Genomic DNA, 25,257 nt, shown 5'->3' with positions numbered 1-25,257 from the left:
GATCTTTACTGGAAACCCGATTTATTCTACATGAGATGGTTTAGGTTTGGCATTGGCCTCAAATGGTTAGGGTCAGGAGAGCCCATGGGTCAGGGGAAAGGCTAAAAAAATCTGTTTTCAGTACTGATCAGTTCATGTCCTGTGTGAAACAAAAAGTCAAAGCTGGCGTATTATTACATTTGTAATTTGACCTAAACTCCAACATTTCCTAACCGAGACATTTTGTGTGAATTGAGTTGTGTGAGTGTGTGTGTGAGTTCAAGTAATTGGACTCCCCCAAACATTAAAAATGACGCTAAAGGGGTACTCAATATTAAAAAGTAACAACCAGGGTCCTCACCAAGTGCCCGTATGTGAGAATCAAGCCCCTACCACATCGACTTCATTGTTGATCAAATACGGAAGTGCCAAAAACTGCAGTTCTCCGAGTGGCAACTAAGAGTAGTCTGCACATAGAGCAGTTTCTCATTGACCCCCATGTTAAATAGGCTGTTTTCACAGCATAGTTAAACCTGTTTAAGGCCTGGTACAAAACAAACATTCTAGTCTGTATGTTTAGGTCATATCTCCATGACAACACTGAGGGGGGTGAATATTTTGTACCAGGCTAGTTTTTATCTTATTGGAGGATAAAGTTTATGAATAATTAGGGGCGTGGCCTCTTGAGTAAATGGTCTTGTATAGCTCCTTTCTAGTCTTATGACTACTCAAGGCGCCTCAAAGTGTTTGTCACATTCACACAGATGACAGTGGACATCTACAGACTAATATAATAATATCATTCACACCACATTTACACACCAATGCGCAGAACGAGGAGCAATTCGGGGTTCAGTGTCTTGCCCAAGGACACTTCGACATGTTGACCGGGGGAGGTGGGGATCGAACCGCCAATCTATCGAATGGAGGACTACCCGCTCTTTCACTGAGCCACAGTCATCCCAGCCAGTCGCTGCCTCTTGAGTGACAGCTAGCCGCTGGCCCTCACTTCTCCTCGGAGGTATAGGTCAGGCAGATGGACGTACCTCCCTCCCCCCAACTTCACATACATGTCCTTTTTTGGTCACGGGAAATAAAGCGCAGTCAATGTCTGACACGATGGCGACTCCTTCTGGTGAGGATGATTGGATCAAGTTGAGAGACGGGCCCCGACAGGTATGCTATGTCCATTTTTTATACAGTCTATGGTGAGAATGTGTTGGACAGACATGTTTAACATGTTGCACCAATGCAAATTTAGCTTACAAATGAGGTCATTTTGATGACAGTTCAGCCTGCTTCCACCTCAATATGGCTTGTTTAAATAAACTGATAGAAAGCCACAAGCACAATCAACAGGAAACCACAATTTATTATCTGTCGACATGCTTGACATGCTCCAGTGTGTCCAGTACACGGAGCTGCGCCGCTGCTTGAATTTGATTATTAGTTGTTTTTTTTAACGAGAGGAGATTGGTCTCCGTTCGTGTCTTAACACCGGACTACCGCATCTCAATGGTGCTCTCTGTTTCGTCACAGTCTTTTATTCATAGAATGTGTGGAACAGGCTATAATATATGTGCCTGGAAAACAGGTATATGTATGTCCTGTGCGTCCGTCTCCCCAAACCTGCCAAACACACACAGTCAGGCACAAAGACAGGGACACTCATTTCTTCCTCACTTATTTGGCCTGTTGAGCTACAACAACACATTTATTTAGGTTTTGTAGTTAAATTAGGAGGTCTCATTTAGACAACTCATCATTTTAACTTCATGAATCAGCTGTTTTTCATCCATCGCGGCACTTTCACCACGTACGGCAGGAATAAAATATAAAACGGGTTACGCTTGTTGACAAAACAATGTACCCAAACTCATTTTATCAATAGTGCTCTGTAAAATTAAATACAGTGACCTGACGTTTGCATAAAGGACCTTTTTTCTAAAACACCTTTCGTTTATTTGATCAATAATATGTTTGGGATTAAAAAAAATAAACAATGCCTTTGAAATATATAAGCATTTTTGCCTTTATTGTGTCTTAATATCAGAATCAGAATCAGATTTACTGCCAAGTAATTTGCAATTACCAAGGAATTTGCCTTGATTTGACGGTGCTTACATGGAAACAGATGCATTTAAAATATTTTGAACAAATGTTGAGAAAAAACAGACTAAAAAAAGAATGTGTTAAATGATATTTTCATTTGCATTTTAATCTAAATAGACTATGACCAAATTTAACATGGCTCTCAAACAGAACACTGGGTGATACGAATCACTCATAACTGCTTGTTTGTCAAATCACATGTTTTAATTTCCGTGAGACCATCCTGATCTCTGAGCTCCATTGTATTTTACTCGCAGATCAGTCTGGTAACCTGCAGCAGAGAAAATTTGGAGAAGTTTGCCCAGCGACCGAACCAATCAGTGTTGGTTTTGAGGTGGATTTAAGTGGGATGAAACGAGAAGTGACTGTTCAGCGTAAACACCATGGCGGCTTCCGCGGATGAGATTAGCAGCTATGGAGCAAGACGCTCACTAACGTTTTTTTCTTTTGGATCCCTGTTGGAATATGGACGGGCACCTGAATATGTGCCTTTAATCCATAAATTTGCGTTCCACAAACAGAAAATATCCTTTACCAGCATGTTGTTTACTTTCTGAGCTTTGCCTCGACGCTGTTAATACGTCATGCGCTTTGTTGATCTGATTGGTTGATTTTGCTCGTATGTTGTTGATAGACAGATTGTATCAGATGGTTGTTATCCAATCAGCAACCAGTATTTTTGCCCCTTCCCCAAAGATCTCAAAACGAGAGTTCCCAGATGGATATGCTGAGCAAATAAGAATTATGCGAATCAATCCATCTGGCTGATTCAGGTTAGTTGTGCAGGCCCACATTTTTTTCCATGCACACGCGTTTCACCTCCACTGCTACAAGTCCATCCGAGGGGAAACACTGTGTCCCAATACTGTTTGTTGGATACAACACAATGCAAGTCATATCTGCAAACATTTAGACATGCATGATGGCATTTTGTTTTATCACACATGTCGCAGAAATTAGTTAAGAAAGAAATGTCCACTGGTATTTTTCTTAGTGACTGAATAAGTCCTCCCATCAGGGAACCATGGCAACCACATCTTACTGTCCAGTCACTTTTACAACACACACCTCTACACCCAACGCACATACACAAAATCCATGTTTTTACCTCGAGAAGTATGGTTTATGAGCAAGAGCAACCTGAGGGAATCTATTTTTTGCTGTAATCCTGGATGTGTTTGTTCTGTGTCTGAAGAAGTAAAATTCACTAATCCTATCCTCTATATAGGTCACGGCTTGATCTGGTGGTAAAAGCAGATGAAAGAAGCCACTGGATAAGTATATAATAAAAAGTATGGTAATACTGAGGTTATGACAAAGTAAGTCCACAAATTCCAAAAAATAGCCGGACACTGCTTCTACTGGTTCTTCAATGTTGTGGTTCTGGGAGAGTAAGATGGGTGTGAGGAGTATGTGTATGTTTCTATTGTGCCTGACACAATGAAGCCTTCCACTGCGCTGTCTCTGCTGCAACGCAGTGGGCGGACACACTCAATTACAGGCTTCACAAGCTGTCTCAGCCACACTCGTACACACACACATTTCGGCAGGGTTGAAGGGAAAAGAAAAGATCGAGAACCCTAAAGCTTCAATTATCAGTGGACAATCATCGTGGACTTCAAATCTGTGCCTTTATAAAGGACGTGGTCAGATCAAGGAGATTTAGAGACCGCCAGGCCACAATCCAAATGATTTGCTGTGGCTATAGATAGACATGAAAGTTCCTGTGAGGGCGCTAAGGTCACCGCAGGAAATATACCTGGCACATAGTGCTGTAAGTCTGAAACCTGGAAGAAAAAAGCATCCAGACCTGTGACATCTGAACGAAAAGAACAGACATCACTGCTCACATCTCATGAATATAATGCAAAGTCAGGTGGCCTTGGAGTCTTTTTACTACACAACAAGAGTCATTATTAAAGAGAATCTGGGCATAAATTAATTTCTCTGCGTCAAAGTGAGCATCTGGGATGTTAGACTACTTTTTCCACAGATGCAAGGACATACTAGAGGGAGGAGGGGGGCAGAGTCCGGTCTGGCACAGCGACAGACTGTGCCCATCTTGATTATGATACCACCTTGCTGTCCATTCATCATTCTTCTGACAGGAGCTCTTTCTTCCCAGAGAACAATGTGCCTTCAGGAGGATTCAGAGACTCCTTAACAGGCCCCTGCTTTCTGACTTTCTCGCAAATTCTTAAAGGGTTTCTCCCATGTGATTTCTAATGGTGTTGCTATTTCCAAGTACTGACATATTGATTGTTAGGTAGCACACACTGTGAGAGCTTTGGTGTCATTCTTGGTTGCCTGGTGACGACGTTCCATGGCCATCGACCAGAAAGATTAGGGGTGGATTGGGGCGCAGCGGGGATAAAGGGAAGTTGACGGGTGCCTGGTCAATGCCGGCCATGTGGAATCTGTAGAGTGCTGCTGGTTATGTGGGCACTGGAAATGTCACATCCTCCGGCTCGACACAAAAAGACACCATCTCACTGTAGTCTATTATAGCCATAAAACATGAAAACGGTTCACCACTTTGTAATACCTGTGCAGGCTGTTCTCATCATTCATTGTTTGTTTTTATACCGATCATAATTTGTATATGAGCCACGTGATAGTGAGCTAGGGCATACAGGGCTGTCTCTAAGGAGGGAGTCAGGTGATGAAGTATAAAGAGCGACAAAGTCAGTGTAGGGAGGAGGCTGGGGTGGATGAATGGGTCAAACAATAACTAGACTTTCACACAGGAGTAGGGGTGGGAATTGAGAACCAGAATCATATGCCTCTGAGCTTTAATTCCTTTTATTAATACCGGCATGTAGGGCTTACCAAAATCTCATATCCCGATCATTTCATACACCAATAACGACATATATTAAAAAAAAGATTATATATATAAGTATATATTTATATATATATATATATATTTTTTTATTTTTTTTTGGCTTAATGTATGCTGTCAATAAAAGTGAACTGCATATTTGTTGTTATAACATGAAAGTGTTTTATTTGTATCTTTCTTTGACGATAGCTGACGTATATTTGAACTGTAGTTTCACCCCAAAGCAATTTTAGTCAAAAGGAACTGGACTTGGTTATTTGTCAAGAGGCTTCATCAGTTCATGTACACATCTGACCAGTCTCAGCCTGGTCAGATGCGTACATGAACTGATGAAGCCTCTTGGATGAGAGGTGAAACGTCTTCCTAGACAAATAACCAAGTCCAGTTGCTTTTGACTGAAATTGCTTTTGGGATAACGATGAACCTGGACAAATGAGAACATGCACAGGCTAACTGTAGTTTCACTTTCACTGCGCTGTGTCAGACTGTCGGTCTGACGGCACAGCCATAATTAGCCTATTATTTATTAATTCCACTGAAAAATTGCAGCCTTTGCATGTCTGAGTCACACATGGAGCGTGTTTGTCGTGCATCTGGTGTGTTTAGACTTGTCTGTGTGCGTTACAGTTGTGTTCAGGCGACTTAATGAAGAGAGAAACAGTCTTTCGCAGCCCGTAATAATGCACAGAGCGACTCCTTCATTTAATTTCTTCTTCACACACCCCCTCACCCTGTAAAGTGCATGATTTATGACACCGCGATATAATCGATAGAGCAAATACCATACATTTTGTTATATCGCACAGCCCTAGCATTTTTTTCTGACAGCTGCACATTGCAAAATAATAATGACAAACTCATGCGCCACTTACCAAACTTGCAACAAGAAGGAGTCATGGTAGAAAGGAATAAATGGTCCAAAGTTTTGTGTTATAATAACATTAGCAGATTTTTCCTCTGAAAATACCTAAAAACCTAAAAAGAAAGCTGTACAAATAATCAAAATAATTCATCTACACTATGTTCCGACTGAGATAATAAAACGCTGAAAACCTATGTGTGTTTTTTCCACACAGAAAATTGATCAGGAATCATTAAGGGAATTAATCAAGAATCTAAAAGTGCCAAAACATGCACATTTCATGATCACTTTAATGTTTGATTTACAGTTCTTAAATACTTGTGTAAAGTGAGTTTGAGTATGTGTACACATGCCTTTATCCTGCCTAATCACACTAGGCTTTGCTAAGTGTGCCTTCTTGCAAAGATCACACATTAGAAAAATGGCTGCATAAATCTAAAAGCACATTTTCATGTCTTAAAATTGACACTGATGCTAGGACAATGACGGACATACAGAAAAGTAGGGCTGCCCCCAAACAGTCGACCAAGCACCGGTCGACCAAAAAACCATTAGCAGACCAACATTTGGTCGATTGATCTCAGGAGAAAAAAAAAAACATTTGGAGCCCTTTCTTGTCAAGATTAAGTGCAAATTTATGACTGAAGGCTGGAGGGCTTTTAATTTGAAGGGCCAAATACAGGAAGTTGTGACACTCACTCACTGTCAGTGTTTTTTTTTAACACCACAGGTCCCTTGGCTGTACATCGCGGTTAAACAGTTCATAATAATTAATAGCCAATCATGTCAGGAAAGACATCTAAAATATGGGATCACTGAGAAGAACAAGGATGACCCCAAGAAGGTCACATGCAAACTTTGCAAGAACAACTTCATGTATCACTCATCCATGACGAACATGACCTACCACCTTAAAATGTGAGCCTAGCTACCTGCCCATGTTCCGACCGTTCCGACTGTCTTTTTTTCCGACACATTCAGAATTAGAATCCGAAATTATTTGCCGGTGTCATTAACAGGCGGCAGACTTCTAGCACGGCTGTGCACACTTGTTAAATAATGGTTATTAATTATGTTGAATTATGTTAAGGGGGGATATGTATATATATATATACATACATATATATATGTCGGTTAGTCGACTAATCGCTCTAAATGATGACCACTGGTCGACCAAGAAAACATTTGGTCGGGGGCAGCCAAACAGAAAACATCCTGCTATTGATATTCCCATAATAGACTCATTTACATGCTAGTAAGTACCCTGAGCTAATGCAGTCCATTGATTTACTTTTATTCCCTCTCCACTGACATTTGGGTGAAACTACTTTGATTGATGTTTTCATGGATAATGGTTGTGAGCTGAAAGATGTGGATGCATTTATTCACTCTGATTAGCTATTAGACAGGCACTGAAAAACTCACCCAGTCTGTTCAGTCTGCCTACCACAAACATGTTAAAAGGTTCTAGCTCCAGCGTTTTAGCCCCTGTAGTAGCAGTGCTCTTATGTTGGTTGGTCACATTTATCACTCACTGACGTTAGTCATTATGCATGTAATGTCATCTAGAGCCACCATCAGGTCCAATACACTGAACCTACAAAATAAAAAATAAGTTAAGAAAACGTATGTGACAAACATAACCTTCGAAACATCAATAACGATATCACTGGCACTGTGAGCATGTTAGCAGGCAGATGTGATTGTGTTTTATATTTGAATTATTCCTCAAATAAAGTATAATATTTAAAACAAAATTAGTTATTGACAGTTTGGTTTTACACTCATGTAATATAATGTAATGTAACTCGAATTGATTGTAATGAAGATCCATTTGATTTTAGTATATGTAATGTTGCATACTTAACATTAAGCATGTCATGGTCTACACCCATACCCAAAAATATTCCTATGAATATGTGGTTTTGCATTTGATCAGGTTTGCTTTTTTTGTCACAGATGAGTTATTTTTTCTCTTTTTTTTTCATTACAGTTTTCCATGGATTTTACTCTCACTTTACTGGTGACTAGTGCTTACGGTGAATTCCCCATTCTTTCATCAAATGACACAACTAGATTTCCTAGCTTCAGAAATCCAACCACCTGTTGGCACATAGTGTAAATGCCGTTTAAAGGCTTTTAGGGGCAGGCAAATATGGTAACTATATTAAAAAATGATGGCTCAAAAGAATATGGTAATTGATTGACTGTAAGTTTGGCCCCATTTTCCAAAGTGAGGGCCAGTAATCTGCACTTGTTCTGTCCTTGTGAGGCCATGTAGATCAAATTACAAGACTGCAAAAACACATACAAACACTACTTCTTCCTGTTATACACACACCACCATTATCGCTTGCCCAGCACCCCTTAGTTTGTTTCAGGAAGTTGTAGCAAGGGTGTTTCATGATGGGACAGATATAGTTCTCTGGAGGGGCCTACAGAGCAGCTGGTGACAGGCTCTATTTACAGACTGCAGGGTACTGAGAGCAGGAAGGGAAACATTTCCTTTTCCCTGGACACGCAGAATGCCACATCGGTGGGGGGCGCACCGGCTGCAAACTGAGATTAGCAGCCACAGTTGCTCCTTAGGGATGAAGAGGGGTGTGGAGGGAGGAGAGGAGAAACGGGAGATGAAGAGAGACACTGAATCTCGCTTCAGCCCAGTCAAACATGGAAAGAGACTGAAGTCACATTTTTTATTCCTCTTGTGTTTTCTGTCATTATATCGCTCCCTATTTGATACTTTCTCTTCTTTAGCCAACAATCTGTCCCAAGAGCAATATTAATACTGTATACAGTATGTGAAGGAGGCAAGCAGTACTTATTCATAATGCTGCGATAACAGAACAAGAAGAGAAATATGCATATTTCACAATGTGTTGCTGGAACATAGCAGCTGCTCGGGTGGAATGTTTTATTATGTCCTCCGAAACAAGAAAAGTCACGCATCCTGTTCCACATCTGGCACACTCTCATATCTCACATCTCAGCTTTCTGACTTCAAATAAAAAAGGGTAATGTGTGAGACAGAAAGGGCATTGCATGTGCTGGTATAACACTGCCCACCCCAAACACAACAAAGTATCATTGTGTCACATTGTTTTTACTGCTTTGTTTTGAGGCTTCCTGCTCAAACTTCTGTCCTTTCACCAGATGTGAAAGTTTGCTTCATAACAAATACCGGAAGGGTGTGTTGGTATGTGTGTGTGAAATGTGGTAAGTATGTGTGCATGTCCACACATTATTATTTTAACTCTTTACAATCTCATATACAGGGGGAGGGGGGGGGGGGTTTTACTCATTACACTTAGATAAAGTTTTTTTTCTCAAGGATTTTTGTAGTCTCAGTTACCTCCCTGTAACACACAAAACTTCCTTTTCATAGTCTCGCTGTGATGAGTGAAGGCTGAGGCCACATGGCGTATTGTGCAAGCGTGATACATCATCTTTTGCAAAAGAATACTAGCGATTGTTCCTTGCAGTGAACACCCAAGCTACTCCTGCCAACCGCCAATTTCAGAGCATGCCACGGTCATCTCCGGCTTTTCTGCAATGCTGATGTCAGGGATCCCACTTCCTGTTGTTCTCTGTTGTCATCTCGAGCGAATAAATTCTATGTAATGACACGGAAATCATACTGTGTTTGTAAGAAGAGTGCATTCAGCAGCTATCAGATTTCAGAACACATGATATACGTGAGGAAAAAATGTGAATTGCTAGACGATTTCTAAATCCACAAACTTAAGCAATAGTTTTGCAATTCAGTTTAGCTTTGTAAATTTTGTAAATATATGTAAATATATCTTTCCATCTATCCACTTGACATTCACTACATGTTTAAACATGGCTATGAGACCACTACACCACTGTGTACCATTTCATTCCATTGGTGCTGCTTGAAATGCTGAAATCTTTAGTACAGAGAACATTTGATTATGCTTATCTCATTTTCTCACCTTTCATCAGCCGCTAAGCTAGCTCTTCCCAGCCTTAAAGTTTGATGTTTTGGAAAATACACTAATTTTCTTTCATACCGAGTTACATTAGAAGATTAATACCACTCTTATGTCTGCACAGTAAAAATGTAGCTAGAGCAAGCACCAGTTAGCTTAGCTTTGCATAAAGACAATGGGAAATCTGGAAAGTCTCCAAAGGTTTTCTCCAAAGGTAGGAAATTCTGCCTACCAGCACCTCTTGAGTTCATCAGATAACATCTTATATCTTGTGTGTTTACAAAAAAACAAGTGCTAAAAACAAGTATTGGCTTGGGACCAGTATCTTTCTGGAATCTCCCCTGGTTACCTGGCAAACCCGTTTAAAATGAGATAAGCGAATAGTTCCTGGCTGTAAATTCATATGAGAGTGGTATTGATCTCCTCATCTTACTCTCGGCTAGAATATGAATACGCTTATTTGCCAACATGTTAAATGATTCCTTTAACGGCAAGCTTCAAATCCATTGCCCATAGGCACCAAAGCACCTTCCATGCAGAAAGACACAGGTAAGGCTGTGTAGCCGCAGGACAACATCCACCCCACAACAGCCGCTGGCTGGCAGACACCAAGTGAATCCTTCACATTTTTACAGTTCAGGTTTTCTAAGAAGTGTGTGTAGTTTGCGGAACAGGGAGCACGCTGTACATCTGGAGATTCATTTGTTCATTTCCTCCTGCCTGTCACAGTTGTGTTCACTGAACTATGCAGTGGTTTTATACAACAGTCATAAATGAGTTTCATGTTTTGTGTGTATGCTTCACATTCTTCCAGCCAGCCGCCTCATTACCCATGCAGGTTGTTTTTTTTAACAGCATTAGCCCCGGCTAGTTCCTGTTTATGTATTCCTCCCTAAAACAGCTTGCATCCCTGAGCAGACCACAAAGCCCACAATTTCCTGCAGTCATAATACACCATTCATTATGCACATTCAGATAAAGAGTGTGAGAGATTACAGACTGCGAACAGACTGATAAAAACAAAAGTAAAAAAATGAGTGCACTTTTTTGATTGCAGGTGCAGGATACCCAAGGCCTGACGCAAATGTTTCGATTCTCTTTCTGAAAGCGAGGCACGCCTAACACCTGTAGCACAGAATGAAGCCACTCAACTGAAACCTTAACTAATCAAAGCAGAGCAATGACCCTCAATGCTAATTCTCTACCTTAGGTAAAAGGTCAGATACAGCAGCCAGTGAGATTGGATCCACCCTCCAAACCCTCATCCACTACTGTGTTCTCCCCGATTGGTTTAATTCCAGCCACAGCTAGATTTATAGCTCTTCAGGTCCAGCACTTTCCCTCAGTAGCTACCTTCCCCTCCTGTGTCTCCCACTCATATGCTGCAGTCTCTCTCTTCTGCGTAAGCCGGGCCTTTAAAGGTGAGGAGAGCAGAGTACATTGACGTACTGACATTTTACAGGGTCTGTGCCCTTTCATGGGAGCTGAGGAGGTGACAGAGGAACAGACAGGTCTCAGAGGGACAGAGAATAAGCAGAGATGACTATTTTCCTGGACTGAACCAAAAGGGGAACTTTAGAAGTGACCCTGTTTGCATTAAGAGATGTCACATCCACTCCCAATTAGATCATTTATTGACATAGTTTTAGGATCGCTAGTAAAAAAAAACACTCTGGGTTGTTTGTATTTCTCTAAATTTGAGCCAGGCCAGTGTATCGGTCTGCTGAAATGATCACAGGCATCTGTATCTATCGATAACAGCGTTTGTTTTCCGATATGTACTGATATGAAAACCTTTTCGACAGAACAAAAAAGGCAGAAAACAATGCTATTTATATATTTTATTTTTGTATATTTTTATACATATATATTTTGTAATGATTTATTCATTAACTAAATGGTCAGCAACACTGAACATACAGTACTTATTAGCTGTTAAATTGAATCAAACTGATTCTTTATTTAAGTGCTCAGCAGTTGACTGATACTGAATGTGATGTTTATTTATTAATCTATTTATCTGATTTATTCTTTATTTTCTGTGTTCACTTTTAGAAATAGTTGAGAATGTAATACATTATGTATAATAATGTTAAATATTCCTTAATAAAGTTAATTGTTTAAGAAAGCAGCCTTCTGAGTACCTTTGCAGAGTCATATTGGTGCAAAATTGGTACACAATCTAGGCCTGTTATCATTCCTGCTCAAAAATTCACTATATCAGCCGTCATATCAGTAATCAGTGAATTTTTGCCCTCTGTAATCAGCACTGGCAACAGCCTCTAAAATCCCCACTTTGAACTAATCACAACCATCTTGGGCAGTGCAAAACTCTGAATGCAGCAACGGTGCCCTTGCAAAACAGATATCGTAGAGGAGGACAGAGCCTGAAATGAGGCTCTACCCCAGCACTGTACATCCGGTAAGCCAGACTAGTGGGAGTCAAAATCGGATTCCGGCTTTGCCTGTGCTGTGTGTCTTCCAGTTGCCTCTTCTGTTGTTTAAATGTTTTTTTCCTCAAACACTTCCAACAACTAATTCAGAAGAACACTTCAGGTGGCACAGGTGCAGTTATTTGAGTTCCACTGTGGTCACTGGCTCATGATCTAATGCTTGGTGTGAATGCGACCTCTGAGGTAGGTTAAGAAGGGTTGATACAGGTAATTAGGAGTGTAGCACGGACTGTGGGGGAATAGATGGGATTCTCTTATGAAAAGTGAGATAGGGAAGGCAGCGGACAGAGGCAGAAAGTGCATTGGAGCGTGCACCCAATGATGGCGAACATCCAGCTCATGTGTCTGGCTGAGCTGCTGCCCCTGTCGGATTTTTTGTTTAACTTTTCTCTTGTTTTGATAACATTTTCCATCTTCCTCACTATATCCTGTTTTGCCTTAGTTTTATTCCTTACTCCTCCTCCTCCTCCCAGATTTGTAGCCTTTGGTCCTTTGGCATAAAGCAACGGCCCTGCACAATGGATCCAATTATGGCTGGCTTTCATGATAAGTGCAACACTGCTGCAGGTTGAGGTGGAGGAGGTGGCTGGGAGTGATGCTAAATATCAAGGGTGGCCGTTCCAGAAGCCTGAAATAATTACACTGCGGCAGTGGAGGAGAGAAAGGAGAAATAGAGATGCAGAGACTTAAAAAAGGGAATAAATCTCTTCTACTTGATTTTACCACTATACTGAAGGGGCTTTTAATCCTGGAAATCTCTTCTTTTTAAAGCTCTATATCTTGCAAGTCAAGCAGCACTTCCATGATTGGGTATGTGACATCACAGAGGATACTTTGAGGCAGTCTGACAACATGGACTTTGGACTAATTGTTTTATTGATTTGTGCTTTGGTGACAGATTTTTCTGTCATATATGATGATGATGTCTATGGCTGCCACATTTGCATTCTCTGAATCAGATGCTGATCGGGATGAACAAGTACGCACAAAGCGAGCTTGTGCAACATTCAAAATAGGAACGGTTAATCAGTAACCAGCAGCTCCGGCCGAATCGGCTAGACTAAAAAAAAACAGTGAAGTGACTTTTTTGCCTCCCACAAGGATGTGATGGGCTGGAAAAAACCTACTGCGAAGACTTAACGTTCAGAGAGGCAGCCAGTCACAGCTTACAAGTAAAATCCTACTGCTCTGACATCAAAACATGAGCAGAGAAGTCAGGGGTAAAGTCTAAGGGAAGATGTTGCAGAGCAAGTAATCAGCAGCCCCGGCACTCAAGGGTGCTTCCTAATCCGCTCTGCTCTGAGGGAGGTGGTGGAAAATCACCTTGAGTCACTGCAGTCAGACAGCTGCTGCCTGTTGAAGAGAACAGGTAGTGAAGGGGCTGACTGAAGGACAATAAAGATAGGAAAGTAAGTCTGACCTCAGCCAAGACTGACTCGCAATGAGCTGGGATGTGGCCTCCAGTGTTCCTCTCCAGTCAGTTCTCATGAGCTACCAGGGGTCCTGAAACTTAGTGCCATTTGATGGATACCTCAGCAAGGTATCTCCCCTCCGCCCCTACTCTTCCCAGATGAGTCAAGCCATATTTTTGCACGCCAACAGCCTCTTTGCTTGCCATCATTCTCACAACTCCCCAAAAAGGTAAATTTAGTAACAGGCATCCCTCCCTCCATCCTCCTCCTCTCTGCTCAGCGATGCTCCTCTTCCTGAATAACTGACACCTTAATCCCATTAGTTCAATTAGTAGATGTAATTGACAGCTGTGGGATGCACCCCATGCATTCTGCAAGTCTGAACACAAGAGCTGTGAGTAGCTTTTCAACACAAAGTACACCCGTGACTCCTTAATGAGTCAACATGAAAGTGTAACATTGCTATGGCTGGTGGTGCAAGAAGACAAGTCACTGCACGGTCGTATCTACTGTTGCAATACAGCAGTAGACATTTACATCGGTGTGTATCAAGTGATGAAGGAGTGAACCGTAAGACAGACCTGTAACATTACACTGTGGCGGGTTTCTTCTAAATAAAAGTGACCACCAGACGAGAAAGAAAGACATCTGAGACCCGCCATGCGTAAAAAAGTCTCGTTTGGCCTCAGTTCAAAAGAAAAAACACGCAAGTTATGACAGATTTCTTACCTTTAGAGTCTGGACGGTCCCATGCTCTGGTGACAGTGATGTGTGACTGTTGTGGAGTGAGCACTTTGATGAAAGGCGTTACATCACCAGCGCCACAGAACTCAAAACGCCTGTTTGGCTGCGGAGTGGGGAAACCAGGTCCTGCGGAGAAGGGCGCCGATGGTCGAAACCCAAGAAGTCATCAGAGGAGCTGCACTCAGATCTCTCCTCGGAGTTGATGCTGGCTCTTCTCTGAATATGCTCTGCGGGTTTTTGGTTTACGGCACATTAACCCGACGGTGCGCACAAGTCATCTCGGTGCGCGCTCAGAAGCAACTTATCTATCCGAAGCTGAGCTCAGTCATCTGGTCGCAGCTGGACCGCGTGCCAGTCTTCTGCTCGTGTTCCAGCTGTGCAGCTCACAGCCACACCGCAGAGCCACAGTCCCGCCTGTTGGTAGCGGCACAGCAGCACCACAGACTGCACATGCCTGTTGCGTACGAGCTGTTATCGCACCATTACACACTATAACGGTCAATCACTGCGGTCGCTGCTCTGCGGTATTTATGCGTATTGTCTATTAATCATCAATCATTTCTCATAGATATGTCCTCACTTCCACTTTTGTGCTGCATTCACGTGATGTACATGTCGAAATGTATCAGTGTTCACCTGGTTGTGGCTCCATGACACTTTCATGCCAGTAAACACAGGGCAGTCAGCTGCAGCAGTGGTAGAGTGGGGAATGCATGCATTTATTCATTCATAAACGTAGACCTATAACACTGCATGCAAATAGAGAAAGTATAGTGCTGTGCTGTGCTGTGCTGCATTGCAGTTCATTAGGTTAATCAGAAATATTCCACACTGTGAATAGGCCTCGTTTTTGTTTTGATATGCTGTATATAAGTCTACCTATTGCTACAATTTTGTATGGTCAACATGTTTTGTTTTTTCCACTTTATTGAAAAATCTCAAATATAGGCTACAACATTACAGATACGTAGGCCCACTCAACACAATGATACAGAAAGACAGGGAGATTACTTTAAATGAATAGAAAAATATTGTTTGAAAAGAAAAAACTAAATAAAAAAGGGGATCAATAAACTTCTTATTACAAAAAAGCATACACCTACCTGTTGCTGCAAGATAGGGTTTTGCTCCCTTGGTGACGTCACATGATGCGTTCAGGTGAGTGAGTGAGTGACTAGGCCAAACATACAGCAGATGTCAGTGTGAGGCTATTACCAAGGTCATTTAAACACGTCAAACATACTATCGTTTATTCTATTTTTAATTTTTTTTTAAAGTGAAACACTTTTTATCTCTCTGATATGCGAAAAGTACAGTTAGTTTGAGAATGGCATACCAGCACTAAACCGACAAAAAGTTCTGTAAAGTTGTAATTACGATATTTTTGGTAGCACTTGAAGGCAGCACAGTGTAGTTCTGCCCTTCCAGGAAGGAGACGATGACACGGTAGGTTCTGTTTAATAACTGTTGAATAGATAAATAATGTTTCATCCGTCGGATAGTGAAAACGTTGAACTGAAATAGGACGACACAAACAGCAATGACTTTTAATACGCTTACACACTTAAAGTACCTTTACACATGACTGTAGACTACATACGGTAATACGTACTGTATATCTATATATGACAAGACTCCAAATATTCTCACTGAAGTAACTGAAAGTACGGTTCACTGAAGTCTTTGTTCAAATGGACATAAACCGATTTTTCATTGTTTCAAGTGAATACAGGCACATCAACAAGGGTGTTCATACAACTACAAGACAAGACACGCACACACACATAAATATAAATATATATATTGATTTTAATTGAAAACAACAACAAACACTGGAATTGGATTTCTTTTTCTAATGTTATGTATTCGTGTATTAATGACATCTGTCACGTTTTGGAATTTCCGAAGAGACCCGATGGTGCAATCCTTTCTCAACAGCATTGTGGACTACCTTTGATCCAAGGCAGCAGCTCCAGTATCTGTGTCTCAGCATGGACAGCCAGGGGGTGGGGGCTTTCCTGGAGGAGTGCCTCAGAGCAGCGGCGGCAGCGGCAGCAGCTCCACAGTCCGCCGGGCCCACTGAGGCAGAGAGGCTGAACTACTGCAGCTGCAGAGGTCAGACACAAGATGGTGCTGTTTGTTCAGTTTCCGTTTGGGAATGGGAGGGAGTCAGACTGGGATTTGGGTAAAGAGATTTGGTGGTAGAATTAAGATTACACAAGAAGATCCACACATATAGTTTGTGCTGAAAAGGAGGGACAAATGCATTTTTCCCTTTCCAGCATGGAGATGGCATGGACTGAGGGGATTTCCTTTTGTTTAGCTAATGCTTTTCAGTGGTGCAAGCTTATAAACCTCCTTCTAAACTCAGTTTAACCCAGTCTGCCTCCCCAGTGCCCACAATATATAACAAGTTGCTACCAAAGCAAGAACAGGAAATTAGAATTAATTGATGCATGGATTAATACAGTTTAAAGGGACAGTGCAGTTTAAAGGACCAAATGAAGTATACAGTCTATACCAGGGATGGGCAATTCTGGCCCTGGAGAGCCACTGTCCTGCATGTTTTAGGTTTCTCCCTACCCTAACACACCTGAGTCTAACAGTAATCAAACTGTGACAAGCATCAGCTTCTTGATAACGAGCAAATCATTAGAATCAGGTGTGTTAGAGCAGAGAGAAACCTAAAACATGCAGGACAGTGGCTCTCCAGGACCGGAATTGCCTACCCCTGGTCTATACTAACCACCAGGGACTGCACCCACCTGTCACTCAAAGCGAACAGCCCGTAATTATACATTAATTTAAGCCTTAATATAATTTAAACGTGAGTTTATAAAAATTCACATTTATTAATTCCACTTCTTTCCTTTAGACTCGCTGTGTGCAGAGCTGGCCTCTCTCCTACAAGAGGCAATGGAAATGAAGTGGCCCTTTGTGCCGGAGAAGTGGCAGTACAAGCAGTCAGTCAGTGCCAACGACAAGACCAACCTCAGTGACCTCATCAGCAAACACCTATCTCAGCTATTGGTAACAATTTAACAGTTAGGTGATGTTGTCTTTGTGGTGTAACTGAAAACACATGTTCACAAATGTTTGCCGTCTTGCCAGGCTGTTCTAAAGGCTTCCATCGTGGCTCAGGAGGCACGCACTGCACTGGCGGTGGTCTTCTTAGTCGACCGCTTCCTCTACTGGACAGACGAGTCCAGCCGGCTGTTGAAGATCACCAAGCTGCTCCACAGGCGCTACCGTGACACCCCTGTGGCTCCCCAGCTGGTCATACGGCAGGCCAGAGTCTACTTTAACTCTGGTACAGTGGGGTGGGGGGTGGGGTTGCGTGTACTTCATCACTTTTCTTAGTTTTTATAGCCACTGGTGCTGAATAAATGTAAAAATGTAATCTATGTTTTGGTAAATAATAGTGGTTGATGCAAATTGTATGCTATGACAGAAATATGAAAATGCTTTGTCTTCATAACACATTGTGCCGGATAAATGTGAACACTACAATCATGCTCCCCACAGGGAAACTACAGAAGGCAGAATACATACTGAGCAGTGTGATTAACAGTAGCGGGGCCACAGGTACATACACCAATTGCTTTTGGTAATTGTGTTAAGTTGATTTTTTTTACAAGCTAAAATAAAAGTTTTCTTTTACAGGTTGTTGGGTGTACCGCTCTGAAAGTGACAGGGCTCTTGTGCAGGCCGTTAGCGTTCAAGTACGTGGAATGATTTTGCAAAGCCTAGGTAAGATGTTTCTCATGAATGAAAGATAATAGTTTGCTCCACTGATACATTGCTATCACGGCGGTTTTGCGCTCTGTTTCAGGCCTGTGGCTAGAGGCTGCGGAGCTAATCTGGGCCTCTCTGGTCATTGCACTTGCCTAGTATGAACTTGTAAACATGCACACTACAGTTTACACACTGTCTGTATATGTTATAGGGCATTGGAACCTCTCTTGGCATACTGGCCAACATATTGGTGTCTATGAACGATGAGGACTTCCACACATTTAGGACTAATCCAGATATTGATTTGGTAAGTCTTACGGATGTTTACCAGCCGTAGCAGTGACAGCTGGTATTGTTTTCAGGCTGTGAGTATGTGTGTGTTATCATGGCAAAATCATGGCAACCTACTGTAGCGGAAACTACAGCTACTGTCTGTCTGTGGACAGGTTTTGTCACTGTGATAGTGTTGCAACTGTGCAAGATGTAGACATGAAACATTACAGGTGTGAAGTTTAGATCAAAATGAAGGCAGAATTCAAAGACTATGCGGTCCGAGCAAGAGTGCTGGAACTTATAGGGTAGGAAGTAGGGCAGGGGCCATTGCCGCACTATTTTCCACCCCTGTCCCAATTTGACGTTGCAGCTGGTGTGATCCTAGTGAAGATAATCTCTATTTTAATTATTGTAGGCTTTGTATAATTATTTGTCTCTGTCTTTCTGATTGTTCGTTGCAGTCTTTGCTTGGGGACAACAGTCATCGTCTTCTTTCAGCAGCCCAGGCAGCTAAAATGGCAGTGGTATACAGCCAGTACACTTCACTCTATGTGTTGACCAATGTGGTAAGTTGTTCTATTGAAGGGTCCCTGCCATTGACAACTGACATAAATCATGGGTTTTCCAAATCTGACACTTCTGAAGAGATATAAAATCTTACTTATTTCTGCTGTAACTGTTCTCCTGCTTCTCCCTTTTTTTCTTTAGGCAACTCAAGGGACCTGCTTGTTGTCGTACAGTTTCTCAGTGGAGTGCCCTGCCTCTCAACGGCAGTTTTTCCTCCTGCAGGCTAGAGAGGCGTTTGCAATTGGCCTGCTCACAAAAACAGAGGGCCAGCTGGTCACCAGCAAGCAGGAGCTTCATACCCTACTGAAGGCTGCCTATTCTCTCACTGTCGCTCACAAGTGGCTTGGCACTCCTCAGGGGGTTGTGACACAGGCAACTCAAGCTTGCCAAAAAGCCTTAGCACATTTTTATGATTACTGCAATGCAGATACCCAAGACAAAGACAGCCTCTGTGCTGAAATAATGCATCTGGTCTCCAAAGTCAAGCTTCTGTTGAGCGTGGAGCCTTTCCTCAATTCAGACAAGGGGTCTTTTATCCCTGACAGCTACAGAACCATCAAAGACACAGTGGTAAATTTCACTCTGGAGGGTTTCGCCAGGGTCATGCAGAGAAACCAAAAGTATCATGCATCACTGTGTGAGATAGCCAACGCAAACTGTAAGGGGAACAAAGACGAGATAGATGGGGTGAGGAGAGTATGTATAACCGCACTGGGGACAACCATCGGTACACTCAACACAGAATGTAGCACTGAAGCCTGCAAAGTGTCACCCAAAGGAAATAAGTCACAAGAGAGAGGTTCAAATTCATCTGCTGTTGAACCACCTCAAAGGTCTGACCTGTGTACCAATGTAGGAAGCACAGATAACCTTGGCTCTTCATGGCAACACTTCTCCTTGAGTAGTTCAGGGTCTCCTAAGCCCAGCAGCATCGGCTTCACAGGAAGTAGTGTCATTGAACGCGGAGCAAATGCATGCAATCAGAGCTGTGTGACCACTGAGGTTACTGATGATGAGTCAGACAGCATGCTAGAATCCGCTCAAGAAAACGAGAAGCAAGACTTATGCGGTAGAAACTCTGGGGTCAGATCCCAAACAGTCCCACGATCTGCACTACCTGCCACTTCCTCCTCCAGTGCGAGCAGTGATTCAGGGAAGTTTGAACTGATACAAGCTGGAATAGAGACACTGGGCACTGAAGAGGATTGGGTGACTGACGTTGGCGTGGCGCTGAAACCGTCAATAGCTGAAGGAGCAGTACAGTCCTTATCTCGACTAGCATTCAGAACATCCTCCAGCTCACTCAGTGACAGTTTCGGTTCCCAGTCCTCATGGGAGAAGATTTCAGCTGACCTGAACTCCACCACAAACAGAAAACCTCAGCCAAAAGCAGGAACCGGACGACGCAGCAACTCATCAGACTCTGATGGGAGCTTCTTCCTTATGGAAACTCTTGATTCTGAAAGCAATGATTCAGCTCACAATCCCGCACACAAAAATCACACATCTGGATGGGAAGTCAAACCTCTGGGGGGCTCTAATGTAGACTCAAATAAGTTGACTGAAGTTGACTCAGTATCTGTAAAACCTGCCACCAAGAACTCTTTAGCAACCCCACACGCAAACCTACAACATTGTACCACTGAAACCTCTGAAGAGAGTTCTTTTGAGATACTGGAGGAGCATCAAAGTGGACACCAACAACACAGTGAAGTTACTTCTTCAGATGTCCCTCAGAAGCAGAACCTCTTGTGCTACAGCTGCCTAAAGTGCAGCACTGTAGCTGGTGTTGTCCCAGAGAGTCAGTACTCGTTGTCACAGCAGGACTACCAAGCTCTACTGGCTGGAATTTGCCATGAATGTCTCCTGAAGAGACTTCACAGTGACAAGACGCAGTTCAAACTCAACACCTTCAGAACTGCCTATAGTAAGTTTGAAATGAAATGTGTTTTTATCATCTGGACATCTCTTTAACCGTATTCTAGGGATAGTCATGTCTGTCTGTCGATCCAACACTTTGGTCCAGACTGAAATATCTCCTCAGCTTTTGCATGGATTGCCATGAGTTGTAACTTTTGCATTTTCAATGCCTGAAGTGATGCCTGAAGCGCAAATAGGATCAGTTAGCTGTGTGAGCATTTTATATGTCAAAACCTGACAGTGTCTTAAAGGGATAGTTCAGTTATTTTCAAGTGTGGTTCTTTGAGGTACTTCTCTATGGTCAGTGTATTACCTACAGTACTCCCCGACTTTGGAGAAGCAGACAGGAGAACCAACATGGAAGCTAAACAATGTACTGCTGTTAATGGGGGGCAGTAGCTTTACGTGTTTTAGCCACTCAAAGTGAAATTCTGGCCTAAAATCATCCCAGGGTCTTTTTCCGCAAAAACACTCAAATAAATCATTGAGACAATTTTTTTTCATCCACCAACTATCAACGGAGATATCCGATAGACTGGCTAACAGCCGAATGCGGCCAGTTGGTAAGACTTTCAAAACACTCCGGGTTGACTCACTTCGTCCTTGTTGCTTCGTTTCATGTGTAAGGACTGATCATGCTACTGCAGAGGTTTGGTGTTATTTTGAGCAGTGTTAGTGGTTAAAAATGACGACTTATTGCCTTCACCGTGCTGCTCCGAGCTAATCAGCGTTAGCCACATTCGACTGTTAGCGACTCTCCAGGATATCTCAGTTAATCGTTGTTACATGAAAAAAACTTGATGGCTCGATGGCTTATTTGATGTGTGTATTTGCCAAAAAAGACCCTCAGATGATTTTACGCCGGAATTTCACTATATGAAGGCCCACCTAAAAAAATTCAATATCAGTTTTAGTGTAAGCTATATTTAGAAGATTTTCACTGCTTTTACTTGCTGTCAGGCAGCCCTTTACAATGGGAACTGAAGCTGTTATATCTTCCCATCTAGGCTCTCTTCATAGCAGAACATGACAGTTGGTGGTCTACCAGCTAGCTTTCAAAGTGTTAGTTCGGATTCACCAAAGTCGCACCATAATACAAACTCACTGACTGATCAAGGCAGCAGTAGACCATCAACTCCCGTGTTCTGCAAAATAAAATGACTGGTTTTGTCAGTGGAGTCTGGTGGCTGTGGCTCACGAGGCTTGTTGTCTGCTTTTCAAAGTGTCCTTGGGCAAGACACGGGTTTGAATGATTAGATTAGATCCTGATGAGCAGATGGCACCTTGCTAGGCAGCCTCGCCCATTAGTGTATGAATCTGTGTGTGAAAGGGTGAATGTGGCTAGTAGTGTAAAAGTTAGCTGCTGGCGGGCCAACTGCCATCAACTGTAGGTAACACACTGACGATGCTCATACAACCACATTTTGAAATATCCAAACTATCTCTTAACCGATTGAATAAACCATTGATTGTAACTGTCTGTTGAACGCCATCTCTATTAGGTGCTCTTCATTTAAAGTTCTCCAAAGCCACAGAACTGTGGACAGCCAGGGAGACCTGCGTTTACATCGGGGAGCTGATGGGGAAGAAGGGCAAGCAGAGAGAGGCAATACGGGTGCAGTTTTTACACCAGGAGGAAAGGTTAAGCAGGTAAACAGCTGAACATTGTAAGCACAATTTATACATAAGGACTTGTATGTCTCATTTCTACTGTGTATTTATGTCCTAAGTTATGTGGGGAAAGATTACTTGAAGCCAAAGGAGATCCAGTTCCACCTGAAAGATGTGGAAAGACAAATGACAGCCCAGTACTATGTGACTGAATTCAACAAAAGTCTGTACGAAAAGGAAGCCACGGCTCAGATCTTCTTCATTCCCTCGGAAGCACTATTGGTGAGGCCAAATCCTGAAATACACGCATAAAGGTTTCCTTCATTTAGGGAAAGAAGTTATATCAGATTTTGCATTAGATTTTTAAATACTTAATTCATGAATGCCACTTTAATTGGGCCCCTAACAGAAAAGCAGAACATAACTTCAGAGAAAGCAGAGTGCAGAATAGCCTGCAGCAGCCTTAGAGCGCTGTTGGATGGATCTACCCCAGTACACCCTCGAGTTATCAGTTTACAGCTAGAGTAAATATAGCAGAGCCAACATTGTGTTGGTTATTAGGCCAGAATTGACTATGAGCTGGGAACATGGGAAATGATGGAACAAATAAAAGCTTAGTGGGTATTGTCTTAATTGTCTCTGCACTTCCCTGAAGTAAATGGCCCATTTTGGCTTAATCACCTGAAATTAAACACTATATAGTTATATCACATTTAATATACATATAGAAACATACAAATCTGGCTTACTGGAGAATATGAAACATACTACATCGCCATGTTAATGAGTTGAACAGAAAAGAATCGACATGCTTTGAATATGTCCTTTTTTCCCTCTTGTTTTCTGTGCTGAATAGATTCTGAATGGGGATGAGATTATGGGCTGTATAACAGTGGAGCCCTACATGCTTGGAGCCTTTGTCAAACTGACCAACAACACTGTAGAGAGGAACGAGAGTTTCCAGGCCCCAACAGAGTATGGCCTCGCATTTGGACACTTTACTTACCTGCTCTCTGACTGCCAGGAAGTAGTCGTAGACCTGCAAGGTGTGTGTGTGTGTGTGTGTGTGTGTGTGTGTGTGTGTCTGTGTGTGTGTGTGTGTGTGTGTGTGTGTGTGTGTGTGTGTGTGTGTGTGTGTGTGTGTGTGTGTGTGTGTGTGTGTGTGTGTGTGTGTGTGTGTGTGTGTGTGTGTGTGTGTGTGTGTGTGTGTGTGTGTGTGTGTGTGTGTGTGTGTGTGTACAGACCTTCTCCCTCGGACGCATAGTGTATTTTTGTTATGTGGGAGAGGTTGCACTCATTCTTTGTGTTCTTTGTTATGAACACCTTCTTCCTTTTCACAGGGTGGGTGACAGCCAATGGCAAAGGGCTGACCTACCTCACCGACCCCCAGATTCACTCCACCAAGACCCCCAAAGGCCCCTCCAACTTTGCTGCCAGAGGCCTCAGATACTTTCTGGAAGAGCAACACGGGCCAGAGTGCAACGGCATTTGTCATCTGCTCAAACTACCCCCAGTGGTCAGACAGTCTTGACAGAGTTTATGTGTACGTTTGTTTGTATCCCTGAACAACTGAATGTGAATATGATTTTAGCTTATTAAATTAAATATAAAAAAAATGCCATTAATGCAAAATTTCATATCTTACTTCATGTAGCCAAAATGACCCCAGTTGCAATCATTGGGCCTCACTCAAGACCCACTCTTACAGTATGAACAGATTCGCCTTTAAGTGGCTTGTACGAGTGATTGAGGAGAACTTGCCATAACTAGTGACTGTGGCTCAGAGTGGGTTGTCCTACATTTGAGAGATTGGCGATTCGATTCCCACCTCCCCCGGTCCACATGTTGCAGTGTCCTTGAGCAAGACACTGAGCCCGAATTGCTGTGTAAATGTGGTGTGAATGGTTAGATTAGATGGTATGTAGGTGTCCATTACCATCAGTGTGAATGTCTGTGTGAATGTGACAAACACTGTGAAAGCGCCTTGAGTGGTCAGAAGACTAGAAAGGCGCTGTACAAGTCCATTTACCAGACCAACTGTCTTGTATTTTGAGTTTTCTTTTAGCTATGAACACAATTAACAAATGGTCCAGAAATGTTGTAGAAATTATGTGCAGTTAGACCGCTCCACTAATGCTTTATATTTTCCATTACTTTGAAGCACTTTAGAATTTGAATATCCTATATAAATTGCACTTAATTATTATGTTTGCATTCCTGTTTGACTCTGCAATTAGAATTTGAATATAACTCTAAATGTATTTCTATTGCCTAACATATCCTTATTTTAAATTGCCTATTGATGCTTTTGCATATCAATACAATAACAATATGAACTTCTCAAACTGCAAAACAACTTCAATTATTCGACCCCTCCTGCTGCAGTCTTCAGTCGCGACAAGACTTTTAAAAAAAAGATATTTTCACATTGAAGGACTTCTTCTTTATTTCAGTGACAGTACAACCCTCAGGTGACAACGTTATTTTTGTGAATTCTGTGGCTTTGGCCACAATTCAAAGACATGCACGTGTTCGGTTCATTGATGACTCTAAATTGCCCGTAAGTGTGAATGGTTGTCTGTCTCTGTGTGTCTCTATGTGCCCTGCGATGGACTGGCGTCATGTCCGAGGTGTACCCCACCGCACGCCCGACGTCAGCTGGGATCGGCTCCAGCCCCCTGTGACCCCAACAGGGACAAGAGGTTGAAGATGAATGATTTAGCTATCTCAGTCTGATATACTCTCATCAGGGGCTTATTAATAACACTTGTAATAATCAACAACAATATGGATA

General features: G+C 42.3%; 2 protein-coding genes across 5 annotated transcripts in view; one reads left to right on the top strand and one right to left on the bottom strand.

Moving 5' to 3' along the window:
* Positions 1–14,663, bottom strand: part of LOC310964263 (RAS guanyl-releasing protein 2-like) — a 43,196-nt gene extending 28,533 nt beyond the window's left edge. For all 4 annotated transcript variants that reach the window (XR_014593727.1, XM_083937322.1, XM_083937323.1 and 1 more), the window contains exon 1: positions 14,343–14,663. The gene's annotated coding sequence lies outside the window, so the exon portion shown is untranslated. The remainder of the gene's footprint in view (positions 1–14,342) is intronic.
* Positions 14,664–15,784: 1,121 nt separating this feature from the next.
* On the top strand, positions 15,785–24,234 carry alpk1 (alpha-kinase 1). The gene is given in 15 exon segments (XM_083936718.1): positions 15,785–15,803; positions 16,266–16,472; positions 17,233–17,387; positions 17,469–17,667; positions 17,883–17,942; positions 18,021–18,107; positions 18,190–18,245; positions 18,249–18,257; positions 18,304–18,399; positions 18,827–18,931; positions 19,074–20,859; positions 22,355–22,502; positions 22,583–22,745; positions 23,320–23,509; positions 23,804–24,234. Coding segments are annotated over 14 exon segments (3,369 nt in total). The 5' UTR covers positions 15,785–15,803; positions 16,266–16,348; the 3' UTR covers positions 23,995–24,234.
* Positions 24,235–25,257: the final 1,023 nt, after the last annotated feature.

The sequence above is a fragment of the Echiichthys vipera genome, assembly GCF_963691815.1.
Source record: "Echiichthys vipera genome assembly, chromosome: 22".
Classification (NCBI taxonomy): Eukaryota; Metazoa; Chordata; class Actinopteri; order Perciformes; family Trachinidae; genus Echiichthys; species Echiichthys vipera.
Note: the sequence above shows the minus strand (reverse complement) of the source record. Positions and strands in the feature narration are given on the sequence as shown.